Consider the following 22,798-nt stretch of genomic DNA (forward strand, 5'->3'; position numbering starts at 1 on the left):
CTGAGAAGCACTTAAAGAAAGCTTCAAAATCCTTAGTCATCAGGGAAATGCAAATCAAAACGACTCTTGGGTTCTATCTTACACCCATCAGAATGGCTAGGATAAAATACTCAAGAGATAGCACATGATGTCAAGGATGCCGAGCGATCGGATCAGTTCTTCGTTGCTGGTTCTAGTGCAAAACTGTAAAACCACTTTGGAAATCAATTTGGCATTTTCCAGAAAATGGAATAGTTCTACCTGAAGACCCAGCTATACTACTCCTGGGAATATACCCAAAAGATGCTCCACCATATCATAAAGACGCTTAGCTATGTTCATAGCATTTTTATTTGTAATAGCCATAAACTGGAAACAAACTAAATGTCCCTCAACTGAAGAATGGATAAAGAAATATGGTACATCTACACAATGGGCTAATATTAAGCTATTAAAAACAAAGACTTCATGTATTTTGCAGGGACTGGATGGAACTTGAGACTATCATCCTGAGTGAGGTAACTCAGTCCCCAAGGACATACACAGTATGTACTAACATATAAGTGGATATTAGCCATAAAATCCAGGATCTCACACTGCATTCCACAGACACAAAGATGCTAAAGAAGGAGGGAGGCCCAAGTGAAGACGCTTGAACCTCACTTAGAAGCAGAAATAAAGTAGTTGTAGGAGGCAGTTGGTGCCAGGGAACTGGATGCGAGAGTTGATGAGGAGTGGAATGGAGTGTTCAGGATCGGGATAGATGGCTAGATGTCTATACTAATAAATTCAAATATACAACTGGTGTCGGTGGGGAGGTACGAGCCATGTAGAAGACATGCTGGAGACCTAGGATAGGAGAGGTGTCCAGGAATCAATGTGGGTGATCGTACTGAGATTCACAGCATTGGTGATATGGAACCCGAAGAGTCTGCCTGTAGTCAGGCAGGAACTTCAGTGCAGCAAAAGGGACACCAACCCATCCACAAAGCTTTCGACCCTAAATTTATCCTGGATACAAGTAGATACAGGGATCTGAGAGAGCAGAGACTGAGGGAACGGCCAAACAATAACGGTGGAAGGGAGTGATGGAGAGGGATGAATAATATTTAAAAAAATAGAAAAATGTTGAGGTCATCTTTTGTTATATATTGTTGATAAATACTGGCCCCCTAGGCCTGGTTGCTCCCAGGAAGGAGAGAATCTGCATGTACTATGTGACTTTGCACCTTAATTTAGAACTATTGTTAGATAATGATGCTGATAGCCAATAGTTGGGCAGAAGAGACACAGTGCAAGGTTGGGATTCCCAGGCTTGGGGTAGGAGGAGAACCACCAGGTAGAGAGGAAAGTGGAGATAGGAGAAGACGACATGGGGTAAAAATCTTAAAATCATGGCCGTGAAGGCTGAGCAATTAGAATTAAGAGCATCCCACATGGAACATAGTAACTAATAACTTGGGATTACTGAGAAGAGTAGACTGTAATAGCATAGAGGGCAGACATCTGCCCGAACTCCAGTACCGATTAAGGCTTTATATACGGCCACTTGTATTGTTTATTCAGGAATTGAATAATCAAATTTGGGTAGAAGCCCCTGATTGAGATTAAATATTTCTACAGCAGCAAAAAGAAACTTTCTAATGCCCATATGATAGTATGGTACTCTTTGAAAAGAAATAAAACATTTCTATGAAGCTAGAAACTTCTAAATGAAATTATTAGTTTTTCATTTACTTAAGCAAAAGCATTTGATATGCTGAATCAAATGTAGCTGATTTAGTTTGTATTGTTAAATATATATATATATATATATATACATATATATTTAAATTTATAGTTTTTGGCTGTATATATATGGTTAGCAACAATGGTAAACTTTGCTGTTGTATTGTAAAAAAAGGGATTATTTAAGGTTGAAGACTTTCATGATAATTAAATGGTAAAAAAGGAAGAAACAGAGGCTGGAGAGATGATTTTGTGGTTAAGAGTACTTGCTGTTTTTCCATATGACCCAGTTTGATTCCCAGTGCCCACACAGCAGTCAACACCTTCTATAAAAGCAGTTTCAGAGGATTTAATGCACTCTTTTGGCCTCAGATGGCACCGCATTAAACAATGTAACTCACAGAAATGTTGCAAGATTCAGTTACTAAGATTCTTGTAAACTCTGACAAATAGCAACATGCAGTGAAGACCAGAGCTTTTCTTTATGATACTGAGAAATGTACAATTTGGTAATTTATGCTCAAAATTTATATTATAAATTCAAAATTTAATATAGTAATATATCTACCACTTGTCTATTAATAAAGTTTACTCTTTACAGTTAGACTGCAAATTTTAAATAGAAAATTAATGACTGTCTTATTGGGACTTTATTTAACAGGATTACAATAGTCTTATAAAGTGAGTATAGAAGTATTTATATTTTTATATTTTAGAAATGTTCTGGGATAATTGCTACTGAATATTCTTTGAATACTGGCAGGCTACGTCTATGAAGGCACAGGCTAGTAGGCCTTTCTATGGGATTTTTTGATTGAAATTCATTTATTTGTCTACATTTACAACTTCATTTTGATTATTATTTGACAGTTTCATATACCTCTCTCCTCCAATCTGTTATACAACATTGTTCATAATGGCTCATGATCATTTTTTGCTTCTGAGACATCTGTTCATCTCTTATCTCATTTGTGTCTTATTTCCTATGTTAGATAGGAGTTTATTTTTTCAAAGAAACTTTTTACATGCTGACTTTTGTTATCTATATGGATGATTTTTGATCTGATATCTATATTTTCTTCTTTATGATAATTTTGAGATTAATTTGTACTATTTATTTTTCTGAATCATTGAGAGATAAATTGATGCTTTTCTCACTTTTTTCTATATTTTTTTAATTGGTGACAATTATCTGTGTGAAATTTCCCTTTACTGTTCTTTTAAATCTACCAGGTCTGATTTAAAATGTTCTCATTTTAATTTTTCTCAAACTATCTTATAAAAATAAAATAAAATTATAAAATAAAATAAAATACATTTTATTTCCTCATTCAGTCATTGTTGAAGAGAAGTTTGTTCAGTTTTGATCGATTTGTGGGTTTACCAGAGTGCTTCTTGTTATCGGTTACTGTCACATTTTATTACACCATGTTCAGCAAAGATACTTCAGAATACCAATTCACTTGTTTAATGAATATCGGTGAAAAGATCCTCCAAAAGTTATCAGAATATTCCAGCGGAGGCCCATGTCTTCATTCTACACTGGAATCATGTAACTGAACCCTAATGTCAAAGAACAAATGCAGCAGTAGCAAGGATGAGACAGATGAACTTGCCAGCAAGAATAAGTAATGGCAAGCAGGCAAAACTAAAGCTTTCTGTTAGATTTTATCTGGGCTACCCACAATTTAGAGTGGCTCTTCTTATTCAAATTATCTGACCAAGAAAATCCCTCACAGGAATGCTAAGCAATTTGCCTTTAATTGATTCCAGTTCTCATACAATTCTTGTTTACAGTCTCTTTATAGTTTCTTTCTCCAAATTCCTTCTTTTACTTATTATTAATGAAGTTAGCATCAATAATTTTATTTAAATCTAAATACTTTTATTTCCTGTGTCAGTAAGTTTATGTTAACTCAACAGAAACCTAGACATCACTGAGAAGAGGGAAGGTTAGCTAAGAAAATGTCTCCGTAACATAATCTGTAGTGAATGAAGTCTTGATTAATACTTGGTATGGATGGACCCCGTGGATCACTGTGGATAGTATTAATAATAGGCACGTGGTCCTTGTCTGGATAAGAAAATAGGTTAAGCAAGCCACAAGGAGTGAGTCAGTGAGAAACATTTCTTCATGGATTTGTTGCAGTTTCTATCTCCTGGTTCCTGTCCCTAACTTCCTTCTATGATGGATTGTTATCTGGGAGTTTATAAGCTATAATAATTATTTTCCATCCTAAGTTGTTTTTGGTTATAATGTTTATCCCGATAGAAACCTAGCTAGGGCGTTATCTTCATTTCTTTTCTAACTTTCTGGTGATAAAGATAGAAGTTTGCAAATAAGACTTCATAGGTGATGAACTGTATAAGTTGTTCTGAACGTGCCTTGAATAGTCTTTTTCATAATTGTGTTGTATAACTCATATTTGTTTTGTCATCCACATGCTAAACATTACGATACATCTTCTAAGATTTAAACAGGAACAACCCATTTACTATAATAATTGGATGATATGTTCTACTTTAAATATCATTTTATTTTATAGAGAATCACAATTTTATCACGTGGAGAAGCTTCAGGACTTATCCGGGTGAGGTGGTGAGGAGGATTTAGGAATACTGCCGCTTGATCGGGAGAACACCTTTGATAGAGTTGAAGATACCTTTGCCAGCACTTTAGACCCTTGTTTGGAAATACTGCTCCTGGGCACATCTGTGGGAAAAGATATTAGTAAAAGCAGTTACATTACAATAGTAATTTAGAATTCAGAAATTGGCTTTTGTAAAATAATCTGTGAAAGACAAAGCACAGCTGGCATGTTTTCATTTGATTTACTATGGCCTCCTGAAGGAATTTTGCACAGCAATGTCTTCATTGGCTGATCAACTTTTGTGAGGTCAAAGACCTTGCCCTAGGATCGATCACACAGGTAAAATGAGTGTAAGCACGCAATACAGTGCAATGATTTTTATCTTTCAGGGTGTAGTAACCTGAGGCATCTCTAGGTAGGTGTGCGAAATCCACCTCTTATCCCTCCTGAAAACTATTTGAAAATACCTAATGACCTGAACAGGGAGATACATCTCAATGCTCTGTATATGAATTCTAGTTTATAGTTCTCAAGTAAAAGCAGAAATATACTAAAGTGCTGTCGTTTCTCTCCTATTTTGCAAAAGTTTCCTTTTGAAAGTTCATAGGTATATTTCTTTGTCTTGTAAGATACACTGCATTGAAAATGAAAATGTCAGTATTCAGATTTAGTTTTTGGTGTCAGCTATTAATAACTTGAGTTTGTAAGAAAATGTATTAATTTATGATTGATAACTCATAATGTTTTACTAACTTCACTATCTATAACTTTCCAAAGTTAGGAATCTTTCACTACTCATATTTAATTTCTCATTTAAAAAGGTAAGCTCTGAAAAGGCTGCTAAGAATCTAGCATATCTCAATGGCCAATGCCTCATGGTAGCTCCACTGGGCCACTCACTACATCTTTATTACATCATCCACCTTGCTCTGGAAGCAATACATTCATATGAACAGTGTTGCTGCTGAATGACTGTAGCCACCTTCCTCCTAAAAAAAAATTCACAGGGCTCTTTGTAGCACAGCAGCTATATAACTTTCGAGAACTTGTTATAGTTTTTCTCCTCAATTATTTCTACTTACTCTTTCATAGTCTGTGAATAGTTATGGCTTAAAAAATGTTAGTCATACCATCTGTCGTCCCTTGATGTCTAAAGTTAAAAGACAATTTATGTAGTAACCTGTAGATGTCTATACAAATAGTATGGATATTATTCCAATTCCATATTAAAAATAAGGAAGGAAAAGATCATTCATGTTGTAAAGATCAATGATAAAACTTTTTGATTCACAATAATATTAAGAAGCGCTTTATTTCACTGATGGTTAAAAGTTTAGAGCATTTCATACCTGAAACATGTTCCTTTGAAAGACGTGCACTGCTGGCCATATGTTTTGATCCTTCATAGATGGTGACAAACTGCCAAAACACAGTGACATCCTTAGTCTTCAGACAGGAAAGATTACATATACCAAGAAATATCTAAAGATGTATCAATATTGCACCATTTTATACAAGTGAAATCTGTCTTTTTCCACATCACATAAGCCTCCTCTGTGACCCAGGAAAGTGAATTTTGTCAGTTAGCATTTGTCCATGTGATGAATTTTGACCTTGGCTATAAGCCACATGACAACCAAAGGCTGATCTCTATTGACTCTTGGGAAATATTAGTTGCTTATTGACTGCCTACTTTGCATTCAGTACAATAAATTGAAAACATGTTTCTGAGAAAAGATAAAACGATAAGGGAAAAGCCAAAATGCTTCACTTCACAACTCTTAGGTTTCTCTGTGGAGAGTTTAGCAATTTATAGGTTATGAAGTGCTAGAGTCACTTGTTGTTTTGCCATTACCAGGAGGATGCCAGATACCTGCTTTATTCTGGAGACTTGTGTCATTTCTTTGAATAAAAGAGCAGTTAACTTTTCCTAAAAGGCAAGATGCAGCCATTGCCAAATTTAAATTTTCAAAATCTTTTCTCAATATAATTTGAAGTACTCAAGAGAAACTTCAGACAGACATGTAAGTACTGCTTTTATTAAGTCTGTATATATAATTTCTCTCAGCCTTTGACTCTTAACAGAATTTCTGCATTTTAATCATCTGGTTATATAACATTCTAGGGGTCTGGTCTCCTTATATGTCATGTTTCATACTCCTTAGGATTTCACCCACCTCTATTTTTCCAGACAATAAACAAAGCACAGAAACAAAACCAAACCAACAGGTCCACCTCATACTTTAGACCAGCTTGGAAGAGTACACATGGGGGGAACCTACGGCTCCAGCTAAATATGTAGCAGAGGATGGCATTGTCAGCATAAATGGGAGGAAAGGCCCTTAGTCCTGTGAAGGCTTGATGCCCCAGTGTAGGGGAATACCATGGTGGGAGGTGTGAGTGGGTGGGTAGGGAGCACCCTCATAGAGGTGGGGGAAGGGAGGGGGAGGGTATAAGGATCTTGTGGAGGGGAAACTGGGAAGGGGAATAACATTGAAATGTAAATTAATAAAATAACCAATAAAAATGAAAACAAAAGCAAAAAAAATTATTTCAGAAATTGAGATGCCATCTCAAAGCAAGGAGGGCAGCAGAGAACAGCCCATTTCCTACTGCCCATGAGTTTAAATATCAAGACCTTCTAAGCAAACTTCATCCTATCTTTTCTTACATTTCTTAGCCTAAATATATCTACTATTTATTTTCAGATCCTGAATATTGTCAACAATTTTCAGGTGTTGTCAACTGTTGAAATGTGTATATGATGACAGCTTATGCAACTTTATTTTGAAATGCACTGAGTAACAATTTTAGCCATATTTTGGGTATTAAAGAGAAAGTAAAAGAGCAGAGGGGTGTAGACTAGTTAGGAATTTAGTATTATCCAAAGAATGATAATGCCACCCAAACTAGAACTTCATGGCCCCACTTCCATTAATATATGATTTTAGTTTCTGAAAGGTATGAATTAAATGCAGTTGGATATTGTTAAATAGATGCTCATGTTCATAAACAAAGATTAGTTTGAGTACAGAAGCAACTAGTATCTTTGAAAAATTGGCAACAGTTTCTTGAGTGTTATAGAGTTTATATATCATGAATTGGATCTGAAATTGAACTATTTTGTATAATACTGGAAAACTGTTGAGTCACTGGTGAATTTGTTGTTCTCTATTAATGGATGTGGGGGAAATTACAAAACTGAATTAAATAAACTGAGAAGACACTGTAAAAAAGAACAAAACAGAAGACACAGCTGGATTTATTAAATTAAAAAGGTTGCGGAATATTGCTGGTATAACAGCTTTAATTACATCAATTACTAGCACCGGTACTTCTGCAATTACTGTGACACAAGAAGTTAAGACAGGTACTTTTGCTAATCATTTAGCAAAAAATGTTACTATACTAATGTGTTGAATATAAAAGAGGATTTTAGATAGGCATTTGGAAGAATGGATTGATGCTCTTTATCCTATTCAAATTATTGGAAGGAGGTTCAGAATTTAAGGATAAGGAGCCATCTCAAGTGTAATGCCAAATACCATTGGATTCACGTTAGTTCTAAAATTTAGAGTGGTAGTCATTATAATTAGGAAGAAGTTTAAAGACACTTGAAGTGTATTTGGTATAATTCTAACACTTCTCTGGATGTTTTAATGTTACATAGTGAGCTTATGAATTTAAAGAATGCTGCTCTGCTGAGCATTGATGCAGTAGATATTGATGATAAAATTAATCATGGCCTGAGGTCAGTGATTTTATTTTGGTCAAGCTTCAAGAATGGCATATATAGCTTGATCATGCTAGCCCTTTTTGTCCTGGGAAAACTTTTATTCCTGCCCATCGTGTTAAAGCTTGTCTTTAACAACATCAACATATTGGTAGCCAAAGTACATGGCTTGAACCTGAAAATGGACTCCCAGACAGTTATTAACAGGCTGGCAAGCCAAGGACAGGTAAGAGCCTGCACAGAGCCCTACCAAGTGCATTGCTTTTGATAATGCATATTCCATTATGGGTAAGGAAGGGATTTTTGTCAGAATGACCTAAGATATGCTCAATCTTGTTAATGAAATAAAAAAGGGGGAGAGGTGGAGAGCTTTTGGGGCTGCTTGAGAGGAATCTGACATGAGTCAAGGACAACGAAATGGGCTGGTTGGCAGGAATATGACATAGGCCAAGGACAATGAAGCAGGCTTCAGGTAAGACTGTGACATTAAGCTAGAACAAAGAAGTAATTTCAGGTAGGAATCTAAATCTTAGGCTAGAACAAAGTAGTAATTTCCAGCAAGAATCTAAATATTAGGCTAGAATGAAGAAGTAAATTCAGAAAGGAATCTAAATTTTAGGTTAGAACAAGAAAGTAGGCTTCAGACATGAAAATGACTTTGGGCTAGGAAAGGGAAGTGGGCTCAGATATTTTGGACATCCTAATAAGCCCTTAGAAACAGTGATCATGGGAGTGTTCAGATAATTTTGTTTATTGCCCTGCTTGTTCTTTGACTATTTGTGTTTATTATCTTGCTTGTTCCTTGACTGTGCATGTATTGTATTGCTAGACCCTCAACCTAGAACTGACCTCAATACATGCATGTAATTAAAATGGTGTACAAGCAAAAAGGAGGAGGGGGGATGGGATAGGGATTTCTAGGGAGGGGAAATGGGGAAAGGGGATGACATCTAAAATGCAAATAAATAAAATTTCCCCCCCCCAAAACAAAACAATCAAAAACAAGCAAACAAAAAACCAAAAACACAAAAAACAAAACAACAACAATAACGACAAAAGATTGGGGAAGAGGAAAGTTCCTCAGCCCACACCATGTAGTAGTTAGCTTAATGTAAAGTCAGTTTGTAAAGAATACAGAAATGTAATGGAGCCAGGCATTCATCACTCTCTTGCCCATCGTTGAAATTACCCTGTGTGAGCCTTCTATATGTACGGCATCATCACTGGACCCTTAGCTCTAGACAGAATCAAGTAACTCTCATGTTTAGGCTTTTCTTCAGAAACCGAATGAACTATTAATGGAACTGAAGCTAGGTGCTGAGGATCAGCAGCTCACTGTCAAAGCCACTGAACTCTGATTCAACTCCCAGGCCAAAAACCTTCATAAAGGAGTTTTCTGATATTAAGGACAGTTCTCATTCAGATGAGATTGAGTGTAAAGGAATTGTGAATTGGCAGTGTTTCCTGATGTTCCTCAATAATGCCACTTGGTATCTGATAGAATTAGAAAATCAAGATATTTAACAACTGGACCCAGAGCACAGAAATTAGAAGATATTAAAAAAATATTTACCTCAATACTTTTCGAGTTTCCTTCTTGTGGTTCCTGACAACTTTCTGTAAAAGGCAGAAAAAATATTTTTCTTACAAATATACAGGTAAATATAGATACTCTTTTGAGAGCAGTATAGATTCTAGCAAAAAGAGTTAAGGCAATATTTCAAACAAATAAGAATGATTGAGATATCTGAAAAAAATAGTAACTTTATGATTGATTAATTATATTCCTTAAGAATTTGATTCTGCTTTGCATTGTATACAACTGAACTGAGTTTTGCTTTGAGATGATTGAAAATAGTTGAGTTTCATATGAAATCCATAATTGTAAACATCAGTTTATATCTCTCCAGTACATAGGCATTGGACTTCTAGGATCAGTTAAGAAGCTGCTTTGATTAAGGGGTATATAAAAGTTCTATTTATTTAAGCAGCTCAGCTATTCACAGTGGAAATTTTGTTTTATATTTTATGAAACTAGGAATAATTATGTTCAGCCTGACCTCTCCATTGAAATATTTCCTGAAAAATCCAGTTGCCCAAGTTATCTCAGCTTAACTATCTAATGGATACTCTAATCTCATAACTCAAACAGTTTTTAAGTTCTTCCTCCCTGTTCCTTTAGCTTCATTCATATCTTGTATTACTCAATGTTTTTAATTTCTATATGCTAATATACTGTTTTAGGCTTTAATGGAAATCAATTCAGCAAGTTTGCATTTGACAAAAAGCAGTCAAGATCAAACAATTAACATAAATGCTATTTAGACAACTGCGTGGGAAAAAAGGAAAGTAAAGACATGGCTTAGGTAATGCCAAAGAAGGGAATAAGTGTCATTTTTCTGGGGCTGTGATCAGAAGAGATTGCTCTGGGAAAGCTAGGTGGGAAAAGTCTAAAGAGAGGAAGAAGGAATAAGGCAGACTAAGGGGAAAGAATATTCCAGAAGTCTTGGCAAGAGAGAGGCCCTGTAGGATTGACAGACAGCAAGGGAGTTAGGAAGTAGAGTTTGCTTTTGTAGAGGAAGCCACAAGAGAAATGGAGGAAGAGATAAGAAAGGTAATTGGGCTCCTATGAGCTAATGATGGAGAATCTTGTAACCATTGGAATGTTTTGAAATTATGTCGGTAGTAAAATCGGAAGGAATTTTCCACCTGGATTTATCTGATGTTCTTATCATTGGACTCTTCATCTCAAGTTAACATGTAAATTCCATAAGTACAAAATTGGTCAATATTGTTCCCACGTGGGATATTATAACAAAATTAAAAAAACCAACAGTTTGATGAATCTTCAGTTGAACTAATGAAGAAATGACTTAGTGAAACTATCACTGAAGAATATTAGAAATACACATAATCCAAATATCAACGTAAGACAAAATAAAATAAGACATAAAATTTTAATCACAAGGTATGAGCCTCAGTTGGACCCTTAGACAATTGTTTTATACTACAGAATGAAAATAAAGAACAGAGCTAAGCAGTTCCATGATGGATCTTATAATCTATGATCCGTAACTCAGGAATCTCACTGCAGATGACCATCATATCTATAGACTTTGGTATGATAATGATGTTCAGACAGGATCATCGCTAAAAACAGTGAAAACAATTTCTATATCCAACTTGAGAGAGAGGTGTTTCTTGAATAGGTTGCAGAGCAGTAGTCAAGATAAACTTGTGGACTGAACTTCAAGGCCATGCTGTATAAAAATGACCCCTATACCTCTCATCTGTATTATCATCATTTCATCAGACTTATCTCTTGAGTTCTGAACAAATGTTGGACTAAAACATCCTAAAGATGTGGTTGGCAGTTCATAAAAGGTGATATTTAAAAAACCCAAAACAGTTCATGCTCGCCAGATTTTAATGTGACCAAATCAATTTGGTCTTTAAAAGGCCTTTTGCATCTTAGTTGGGGTAAGCTCTGATACAAAGGAAGTATAAGTTTTCAATGAGAAAAGTAAATCCAGTTATAGCCTAGATATAAGTTAGCATTTACACATACTTCTCTTTTTACAGGAATATGGTTAATATAAGTTTATATGCTTCATACAAATTTCATGTAAGACAAAAGTATTAAGCTTGTTTTAAGAGGTGGTTGAACTGATAATGATCACTTTCTAAAAGTAGCCAAGCCCAATGGAAAAAGAAACTAATATCACTTTCAATGTTGATAACTAACATTTTTCTACTGGGAAACAATTAAGTTATCAAAATACTCAACAAACTTTCTTGTTTATCAGTTTTTAAAAGTTAAAAAAATCCAACCTTCAAATTCATTAGCTTTTGGATCTGGTATAAATTCTTCTGCTTCACTAAAATAAAAAGAACAATTTTTAATGTGAATATTTAACAAATGAAGAAGCTACTAGTTAACAACAATCTGCCACTCTTCATATAGAAGCAAACTACAGATACTGGCTGCCAAAATTCAAAATGGAAGGAAGATGATTTATAAATTGATTTTCCCAATTTTAAATATATGACTAAATACACATAAAACTGAACACCTTAGAAAGTTGCAATGTACTGTTGTGTTGTTTCATGTCATTAGGAACATTTACATGGCTGTGCAAACATCACTATCTTCTACCTCCTGGCCATGTTCTGAGCTTAAACACTAACACCGATTTTTGTTGTTTTTTTTCCCCTCCATAAAATCATTATTTCACTTTGTGTCTTCAGGATTTTGAATAGTACAGATAAGTAGAGTCTTAATCATACTCTTCATTTTGTGACTTACGCTAATTAGTTCAATGCCATCCATGTTCATGAATAGCATAGTATGTGAGGATTTTCTTTAAATAGTAGATAATATTCTAATTAACACCTAATACAGCTTCTGCCTATGAATTCACCCAGTGATGAACATTGTAGGTTGTTTTTCTCATTGGTTTATTGTGAATCGCACTGTTAATGATACAGATTCACAAATACCTGTTGCGGTGCCTGCTTTCAGTTCTTTGAGGAATATTCTCAGAATTGCTGGGTCACCTGATAATTCTATGTTAACTTATTTAGGAAAGCTCCATACTGCTTTTCACAATGATTTCACAATTTTATAATTTTACCACCAGTGCATAAAGGTTTTGGTTTCTTCGCATCCCTCTTTCTTTCTATTTCCTTACTCTCTTATCTCCCCCCTTTCTCTTCAGCTAGTCTCATCAGTTCAAAACGGCATCTTCTGCGATTTCGATTTGCATTTCCTTAGTGATTAGTGATGTGGAGTACCTTTCATCTGCTTTTTCTATATCAATTTATAAAATTGTAATATTCAAATATTTTGCAATTTTTACTGTTTTGTTGTTTTTTTTTGAGGTGTGGGGAGTGGTTTGGATATTGACACCATATATATATATATGTGTGTGTGTGTGTGTGTGTGTGTATGTGTGTGTATGTGTGTGTATGTGTGTGTGTATGTGATGTGTATGTATATGTATATGTATATATATGTATATATATGTATATACACACATACATATGGACACACATTATATATACATATATGTATATATGTATATATAATGTGTGTGCATATGTGTGTATGTGTGTTTGCAATTTGCAGCTTTGTATTGATTTTTTTATTCTGATTTTGAATCAACCATTTTTGTCAGAACACAGTTTATTTCTTATGTTTTGTAGTTTATGTTTTCACTTTTGTAGGTTTTTATATTAATAATAGCTAGTCTGTATTGTTAAAATGAATCTGAGTGCTCCAACTAAACCTTTTTTCATGTCGACCAGATTTTTCTTGCAAGTCAGGGCTATATTTTATAACCTTTAGATTACTAAACAAAAGTGAGCAGGGATCTTTCTGTGCTGACAGTATACTTTCTATTACTGACCTATCAATATACTTCAGGTTTTAATAACGACTATAAACAACAATACTCTATCACATCAGCAAAGATCTGATTAAAGACATTTATACACTGGACTGCAAGTGTTGAAATGAGTGTGCAGAGACTAGGTAACTAGAAGTACATGATCACTGGCAAGAAGAAACCTAAGATGTACACTGGAGTCAAGGATGGAGAATCAGAGGTGAGGAGGTTTTCATCCTGGACACTTGGTCAACTACAGATTTACTAGCAACCCCATTTTTGCCATAAGCCCTGGTTTTCATTTCATGCTACTACATTTGCACTGCATTAAATTTTATGTACCCAGAAAGGAGGTCTTCTTGGTTGTATGATGATGTGCTCATAATTCTGTGTATGAAGTAATGTGTTGGTTCAGGAGCAAGGATTTCTTCTTTCTGTAATATTATAAATCAGGTATTAAAAACAACAGAACTCAATGTATACTTTCTCTCTCATTGGCATTTTTGCATTCCAATAAACATTTTAATGAAAAGAACATTTTAGAGAGTACTTAAAATATTCGTTAAAAATTAAAGTAAGCTTTTGTAGTAGTATAAGTTTTTGAATGGTTCCGTGAAGATAGTCTAAATTATGATACTTGGTTTTGAACACGGTTTAAACATAGACGTAGCATAGATATTGAAGAATGTAAAATTCAATTTTTAGACTTTAAAACATTTTAATTACAGTGTATTGCATTGAATAAAACAGCAGAGATGGAACTCTAGGCATCTCATAAGCTTGTTTGATCATACATTTTAACAGATACTCTGCTCTATGTGTTGGGAAACCATGTGCTTCTGATTTGACTGATATTACATGTGTTTATTTTCTGTGGTTTACTGCAGCTCTTGTGTTAGCCTAAACACAGAAGTACAAAAGCTCTGTTAGGATGTTTAATTAAGGCAATTGTCTCACTAGGAAATCCCACATCATATGATTTCCAAAAATACGATTAGTACAGACTTTAGGACAGGGTGAAACCAAAGGGACCATTGAGCTTCTTATCATCATTTGGCGGCTTGAATGCAGTAACATGGACTGTATCCCATCATAATTAAGAGGTTTTAAGGATGTTAAAAATGCTTTCAATAATCTGTTACATTTAGGTAGGATCTTGAAAACTATGTAAGAAAAGCATTCACCTTGTAAGATTTAGAAAGGTAGTGCATCTATTAAATGAAAATCCGAATGAAAACCTAGGTAATGATTTTCTTTTTCTTGTTATTTGTTTCCAGTGGTGTGGACTGGGGCCAGGTCTCAACAAATGCTATGCAGCAATCTGACTTTCCACAGATCATTTATAACTTCCTTTATTTGGATTTTTCCTATTGACATCAAGTTCTCTATGGATGTTCATCAAATATTTACAGCCCCAATACAAAATGGTATGTATTGTTTAATTAACAAATTAATAAGTTTGAATTTCCCTTTAAACAGTTTCCACTTTCCATTTTCCTTCAGCTAGTTGTTCTAGGTTTCTTTCTATCAAATACTTGAGTTTCATGTTCTGTTAATTATTTCACCTATACTATATATCCACAGGCTTATGTAGATAATGATTCTACTTTAAGATACTTTGCTGTGTAGTCAGGTGACATCCTCGTAATAGAATGCATGAGGTTGTTTACCTTCCCAGCTGCTGGGAGTTATTCATGTCACCTACCTTATATTGTAACTTGTCCCTAGAAGATGCTGCTTCTGCCAAGCTATTGGAAGTGGGCATGTCAAGCTCAGCAACAGCTCTTTTAACATGTGTCTTGTTAGCTTCCACTACCTGACTTCCAGTTGCTTCAATACTTTCAATATTTTCACCAGATGTGGGTTGGCAGCATTTGCTCAGTGCTAAGAACTTTTTCAAGCTGCTTGTGCTTGTTGTCATCTTGGGAGAAACAGCTTGGCTTTCTGCAGGCTTCACAGCTTGTTGAACACGACCTCTAGGTATTTTTCTTAGGCACTGGTCTCCAACAACTTCTCCGAGAACAATTTCCTCATCATCAGAAACCGTGTCCTCTCTTAAGCTACTATCTGAATCTTTTTGACCAATATCATGAGCAACTAGCCGAATGATCAGATCTTTTTTGTTATTAATATCTTTCAAAAGTTCTACTCTGGTGATATCAGGCCTTCTTACATTTTGAAATGAATTTCTGCCAACAGCCTAGAATTGAAAGTACAATAAATATTTAGAAAAATATATTAGTCACTTTTCTGTTATTACTTTGTATCATAATTCTTATTTATGATTCCTAACTTTAATCTAAATATATCTTCAAATATCATTACTACTATATTTTAACTATCTTAAAAGAATGATAAAAATTACGTGAAATGTTTGTTTGTATATGCCATTATTTTTACATTTGACATAATATAAATCTATCATAATTTACCCCAAATATTCAGTCTAATAGAATGGCTTAAGCTTTGTATTTTATTTTAAAATGAACTTACTGTTTTTGATTTTTTGTTGTTTCTCATAAAAATTGTTGTAGAACTACTTGTATTTTTATGTAGTCAATAAGGAACTCTATAAAAATCTAGACATTGTTTTTCTTTTTTTTGGAAGAAAGGTCAAGATTTTATAAGTATACCCAATTCTACTAATAAAAGTAATGTTACATTGGAATTGTGATCTTTAAACTACCTTTTTTAAAAACTTAATAATATCATCTTTTTTTGTTTTTTGCAAAAACATATGTAATCTTCATTTCTTTCTCATACTCCACTCAAATTTTCTCATTTAAAACTTTATTATTATAGATAAATCCAAGAAATTGTAACTCTAATTCAATAACCAAGTCACTTTATTTCTGTAGCCTTTGGCTATATCACAGTAATTGTTTTAATCATTAATTAACATTTTATTATTATTTTATTATTAATTATAATTATTGTTTGACTCAATATTTCTTTGCAAATTTCCAAGCTATATTTTCAAGTGATAATGTCTTAAAAGTATCTTCTGTAGAAATTAACTATTTAGAAACAACTCTTTAAATAATCAAAGCAACTTGAGTATATGTAAAAAATTAGTAAGGTTAGAAAAAACAAACATATGTAATGTATGTTGGGGATTTGTTACTGAAAGTGTTTTAAATATATCTCATTAGTAGCTAAATACAGCATCTCTAAGCAGAATGTCAAACCATGAGGCAAAGCCAAGAGCTTAAAGTACTTCACCTTCCCTACAGGTTTTTATTTTATTGTTTGTTCATCTCTTTGCTGAAAATAGAGTTGATTATATTTAATGTGGCACATGAGATTTTCGTGCTCTGCCTTCTGGTTGTTTATTATTATTGCTGTTGTTTCTATTATTAGTAGTATCAAATGGAATTTTCTTCCCTTACAAAAGAAAGTGGTATTTGTGTTTAATCACTGTTTCTGTGGCTCATTTGTGACCTAAATAAAGTCGGTAACAATGAAAGGAAATTGTTATGGATGGTTTAATAATTGCATTTTATTTTAGTAATATTATTTTATAGGACATTCACACAAAGTACACTCTGAAGGAATTGTTTATTTATAAATGAATACTACACACAACATATGCTAATGTAGCAATGAGCACTCAGGAGAGGAAATTTCAAACTTGAAGGGACTATCATATGTTCTTAAAAAATAAAAAAAAATGAGATTACAGTGAAGGGTTAATAGAATTTTCACTTCTAGCAGACTAGCAGTAAAATAGAGCCAGGAGAGCAGGTAGTTCTGGGGCTTTGTGTTCCAGAAACTTGGCTGACCACAAGGTGGATGATATAGTTGAATAAAATTGAGTTCTTATGAACAGGGTGTTTCCCCCATGCTATGACCGTTTCTTGAACCCTGTTACATCTGTCATACGCTGAATTGTATATGCTGAATAATGGGTTGGAACTTTCCATTGTATTATCTGCTGGAATTTTCCACCGACCCTTCTCACTTTCTGGTTTGTGTTTTTTTTCCTTTAAATATCCTACACTCCCCTAGCTAGGGGTCGAGCTCCTCTGCGTGGGGTATGGGACCTGGCCTCAGCGCGCTGATTGAAATATACCTCTTGTTGATTGCAACAAGATCGGTGTCTCATGAGTCATTGGGTGGCTGTGATCTCCTGTGGTCTGAGTGGGGGCCTTCTCGGGGCCTTTCAACAGGAGTATAAGTGCACAACAATTTTAGTATTTCAGTTAGAAAACAAACCATAAACCTGCAATTTTACCACCAAGAGGCAGAGATATGGTAGTCAGAGCGAGCTAGAGGGAGCCTGGGTTAAATTTTTCAGATACATGAACAAATATTTGTTCATCTCACAGAGAGCACAGAGATAGACTACAAAATATAATACAAACAAACAAAAAACATACACAATTATATCCAACTCCAGCTTATGAGTTTCGCAGAAACAAGGGATTCTATTTGAGGCTATTTACAAGAATATGAGTGAGAGATTAGTGCGATTTGGTGAGGATATAGAAGGGGACAGTAGCCAAAGACAGCTTTATTAGCATAAATCCTAACCCAGCATGGATGATGGCTGACTACATGTGTTCTCTGAGCTCCCTGTACAACAACATCCAGGCAGTTTCCCTCTTTCTCATAGTTGTTACTGCTGCAATAACTCTGAGGAGAATCTTGTGAATCTTATGACCATCAGGAATTTCCTGAGACTTTAAATTTTATTTAATCCTTGAGTCATATCTCTGTCTAAAAGGGAATGTTATATTTTTGAAGAAATAGCTAAATATCTCCAGCCTTAATAGTGAGTTCCAGGTTGATCAGGGCTATATAGTGGTTATGTCTTTAACTCAACAATCATCAATCATTCAATCCATCGCTAATTAACTTATTAGTTAATGGACTTTTAACTAACTTATTTTTAAATAATTAACTAATTATTTAATAGCTAGCTAATTATTAAGCATTAAGATTTAATTCAGAGATTTTCAGAATCATATTGGAAACAATTGAAGTGTTTATACTTCAGAGAATATAGTTTTATACTTGGGTCAGTGACATGGCACAGATTGCGCCCTTAATAAAAACACAGAACTCTCAAAAATTCACACAATCAATGTGAAGAGTTTAAATAGAACCCCCATTCCAGGAATGTGTTACATTTTATTGAGCTGATGATCAAAGGGGTCCTACAAAACCCACAAAACATCATAAGCTATTGATAAGGCAATTGGTTACTCTCCATAACCTGACAGTAAATTACTATTGCTCTAGATACCACAAATGTATGTTCTCAAATATAAAGAAATGCAGCTGGAGCCTAAACAGAGCCTCATGTCTTTATCAAACCCCTACCCTCAAGTCCCAGGGATCTATGGAGAAGAGGAGAAGGGAAGACTGTAAGAGTCACAGATGGTGGATGATTACCAGGAAACACTATCTTCTAGACAAAACACAGGGCTTTTATGCACATGTACAGAGAAGGTGACTACATGCACAAGACTTGTACAAGTTCAAACCAAACAAAATTCCAGCAGTGAGAAGAGATGGGGGCCACAAAGTACTGCCTGTAAGCAAGAAGCCTTTTGTAATAACAACATACTGGAAAGGGAAAATCAGTTTTCTCTAAAGGAGTATCCCTAGATATATCAACCACACTCCAGGGCAGGCCCCGTGCCCAGGAATAATTGACCTATAAAAGCTGAACTCTCTATATTTTTGTGTGCTTTTTAGTTTGTTTTTTCTTTTGGTTTCTTTTCTGTTTATTTTGATATTCTTTCTTTCTTTTTTCTAAGAAGGGATATGTAAAAGAGAGTTCTGTTGTGCCTTTACACACATGTTCTTATAAATATCCAATTAAATTATATTTGCATCAGCCCAGTGTTAATAAGGATACGTATATTTCCATGCCTCAAAGACCAATTTTAGTGTATTATCTCATAAAAACTAGCGTTAGGTCTTTTCTGTGAAATATGGTTATGGCAAACCTTTGAAAATCACGAGTGTAGAAATGAACTGATGTAGCTAATTCACAAAATAACAAGCATGGCTATCCATGTATCTAGGAGAGAGAGGAACTCACAGAACTGGCTTGCTATTTGCTCATTTTCCCCATTGCTGTGACTCTTACCTCTAAGGGTTTCACATCAAGTCGCCCAGTTCTGTCCAATGAGATGCGTCTCGCCTTCTGTCTCGTTCCTATTTCAGACACATCTGTGGAAGAGTGACCTTTGCCACTTATGGAAGCTCTCCTCAGCTCTGCTATACTACATCCAGTCCTCTTTATGCAGTCCATCTTAAGTGTCTCCAGAGGCTGAGTCTTCATAGAAATCACTGCTAAGTGTTCTGAGACGATATTTGGATCGATTTTCATTGGTTTATTCCTGACATGTGGAATTATTTTAACTGGAAGTTCATCTTCTAATGCATCCTCGGACTCCTTGTCTGAGTCAGAGCTCCTTAGTGCAGCATGCTTTTGTGCCTTTTCAATGATCCTGTTTGTGTCTAAATCTCCAAAGGCAGCAGTGTAAGAACTCTCTGTGCTAACTCTACACGATGGGACACTGGAAACTCCATCAACAATTAAGCTAGCTACCTTCTTAGGGAAGGCCTTCTTTGTACTTTTCATATCATAGAGTTCATTCTGGCTTCCAGATTGCTTTATTATATTACTGTAAACAGACTCAACAACCCGAGAAATCACTTCAATGTTTTCTTGGTCTAAAGATTGTTCTTCATGATTCGAATCCACAAGACTAATGTTACTTTTGGAAATTTCAGCTGTTACAGATTTTGTCAACTGTGATGCAATTTTATTTAACTCAGGCTTTGTTAAACTGTTTGTGTCTTTGCTTGCAGGACCAGGTGTATTTACTAATTTAGCCAAGAACAAGGCCAAAGCTTCCTCTAAAACTCTGGAGTCTAACATTACATCCTTAATGGATGCGGGTTTTTCCTGGGTCTTAAGTTCATCAATAATTTTCACCACCTTTTCCATAATCTTGACAGCTTCTAGAGCTAACTCTGAACTTGAAAGTTCCTCTTCTGCTTGAGGTTGAAATTCAGAATTGGAAATCTCCTTTACCATTGAAAAACCTATTATGTCAGAAAGGACATCACTCTTTCCCATTAAATCTTCAAATACAGATGTAGGGGAGCCAGAGTGTTTCAAAACGTTGCCATAAACAGAATTAACTACTTTGTCAATAGTTGCCTTGTCAGCTGAAGGCACAGCTTCTGATTCCTTAGCAGGTTGTACAACTTTGATTTTACTCTTGGAGAAAAATTCTTGGATTGAATTTAATATTTTTGAGGTTATTTTTCGCATTTCAGTTTCTTGAGATTTAGTTCTTTCTGGAGGGCCTTTTGGAAATACAGATAAAAGCTTTGATAAGAACTTTACAGCAATTGTTTCTATTATGTTATAAGATAGTTTACGAGGAGTTGATGACTGTGAGGGAGTAGTTAAGATAACACTGGTGAGGATATTTTCAACAACATTGTCGACCTCCGCACACTGATTCGGAGTCAGCTCACCACCAAAATAGTTCTGCAACTGGTTGCCAGTCACTTCCCGTAGAACTAAGTCAACTATGGTTTTTGAAAGGAGTTTACATCCACTAATTATACATTTTTGTAAGATTTCCTGTGATCCAAACTGTGGCAAAAGATTATTATAAATTGTCTGAACAACCGGTTGAACAATTTCATCATCATTTGGTTGCAAGGCTTCTACATACTGTATAATCAAATCTTCATTTTTGGAAATCTCTGCTGCAATTGTTTTTACTAAATTCATTTGAAGGAAGTCAAGTTGTGTCAACACATTTTCTGGAGTTAGTTTTGTTTTGACATTGGATAGTTTTGAAAAGACTTTTGCTAAAAGACCAGAAGTCACATCCTCTAAAAATTTGTAAGGCAACTGTATGGTATAGGGAGATGAGGTCTGACATTCTTTACTGACTGACTGCACCACATTTTGGACCTTCTTCTCCACATCTTTTGATTCCAGAGGCACACATGCTGAAGCTGGTACCTCATCAGAAAATATCAAGTTAAGCTGATGCTGAAAAATTTCATTTATCACTGTACTAGTTAGCCTTTTTGCTAGAATCTCCCCATTACTGTTGATGTTTTCGCAAATAGACTCTTGAGATTTACACTCCTTTAAAACATTGCAAACACAAGAGTGAACAATTTTATTGACTATTGATTTTTCAATTGATGGTATTCTCTCTATGGAAGGCAACTTCTCAGAAAAGGACTGTTCTGGTGTTTTCTGCACCTGTGTCATTTTATCTTCATTTTTAATATTCGTGCTGGATGATGGCTTTTTTATAGTTGTTTCTTTAACCTCAGGAGGCGCTGTATGAGCTGACTCTTTGGCTGCTTGTGAGAGTGCCTCATTTTCTTTATCTGGCCTAAAAACTTTAATTTCTGCATCTGAAAACTCCTTCATCATTGAATCGACAAGTCTCATCGCTGTGTCATAAAGTTCACCTGGCTTTCGATCATTTGTGTCTGTAGTCTTATCACACTTTTCTGTTTCTGGTAAAGATGTAAATACTAGTTTGTTCACCAGTTCAGTGATCACATCTTCTAGAAACTTGGCAGGAACAATTTTAGGTTGACTTTCTGATGAGGACTTAGGATGCTCTGTAGTACTAGGCTTACTTTTAATGTCTTTCAATCTTTTGGTCTCACTCTCCTCTCTTCTACTTTTAGTTTTTGTTTCTTCACTTGGTTTCTCTTTAGTAGTGATGTCTTTTTTGTGAACTGATGAGGATAAATCCTTTGTTGTAACATGCTGTGCAGAATCTTGAAGTATAACCAATGCTTTATCACTTATGCGGCTTCTGCTGTATATTGGTCTGGCAAAATCCAATGGGTCTTGAGAAGATATTATAAAAACATTGTCATAAATATTTTCAATGACATTTTCAACACGTTCAATTTCTGAGTACGATTCTTCCTCTATGTCAGTTGCCGCTACAGACTGTCTCCTTTCTTCCTTGACTGGCTGTTGGGGTATTAGTACATTTTTTTCTGTCATGGTCTCTTTGTTCTTTCTTTTGGGCTTGTCATCTGTTTTTACTGAACTTTTACTGACATCAATCTTCTTTTCATTTTGTATTTTGAAATCTGTTCTAAGTACCTCCTTCTCAGGACTGTTTTCAACAGTTGTAGCAACTGCATAATGGGTGAATATTTCAAGAATCTGCCCCTGCTCATTGACTAGTACTAAGTTCTCCTTCCCAGTTTCACTACTTTTACATTTGTCCCTCAAATATTTCACCTGAGCACCTCTGCCTTTCATGGTGGTGGGTGAAGATTTAGCTGGATGTTGCACCTGAGCACCTCTGCCTTTCATGGTGGTGGGTGGAGACATAGCTGAATGTTGCACCTGAGCA

The 22,798-nt window shown here is 35.0% G+C and overlaps 1 protein-coding gene across 1 annotated transcript in view; it reads right to left on the bottom strand.

Moving 5' to 3' along the window:
* Window positions 1–4,223: 4,223 nt before the first annotated feature.
* Window positions 4,224–22,798, bottom strand: part of Fsip2 (fibrous sheath interacting protein 2) — a 64,036-nt gene continuing 45,461 nt past the window's right edge. Inside the window, exons 18-24 of the mRNA XM_028763031.1 lie at window positions 19,519–22,683; window positions 15,124–15,618; window positions 13,761–13,852; window positions 11,863–11,909; window positions 9,605–9,648; window positions 5,648–5,717; window positions 4,224–4,420 (exon numbers count right to left, since the gene is read on the bottom strand). Of these exons, the coding sequence (XP_028618864.1) occupies window positions 4,284–4,420; window positions 5,648–5,717; window positions 9,605–9,648; window positions 11,863–11,909; window positions 13,761–13,852; window positions 15,124–15,618; window positions 19,519–22,683 (4,050 nt within the window). The 3' untranslated portion in view covers window positions 4,224–4,283. The remainder of the gene's footprint in view (window positions 4,421–5,647; window positions 5,718–9,604; window positions 9,649–11,862; window positions 11,910–13,760; window positions 13,853–15,123; window positions 15,619–19,518; window positions 22,684–22,798) is intronic.

This window comes from Grammomys surdaster, unplaced genomic scaffold, assembly GCF_004785775.1.
Source record: "Grammomys surdaster isolate TR1022 unplaced genomic scaffold, NIH_TR_1.0 136, whole genome shotgun sequence".
Taxonomy (NCBI): Eukaryota; Metazoa; Chordata; class Mammalia; order Rodentia; family Muridae; genus Grammomys; species Grammomys surdaster.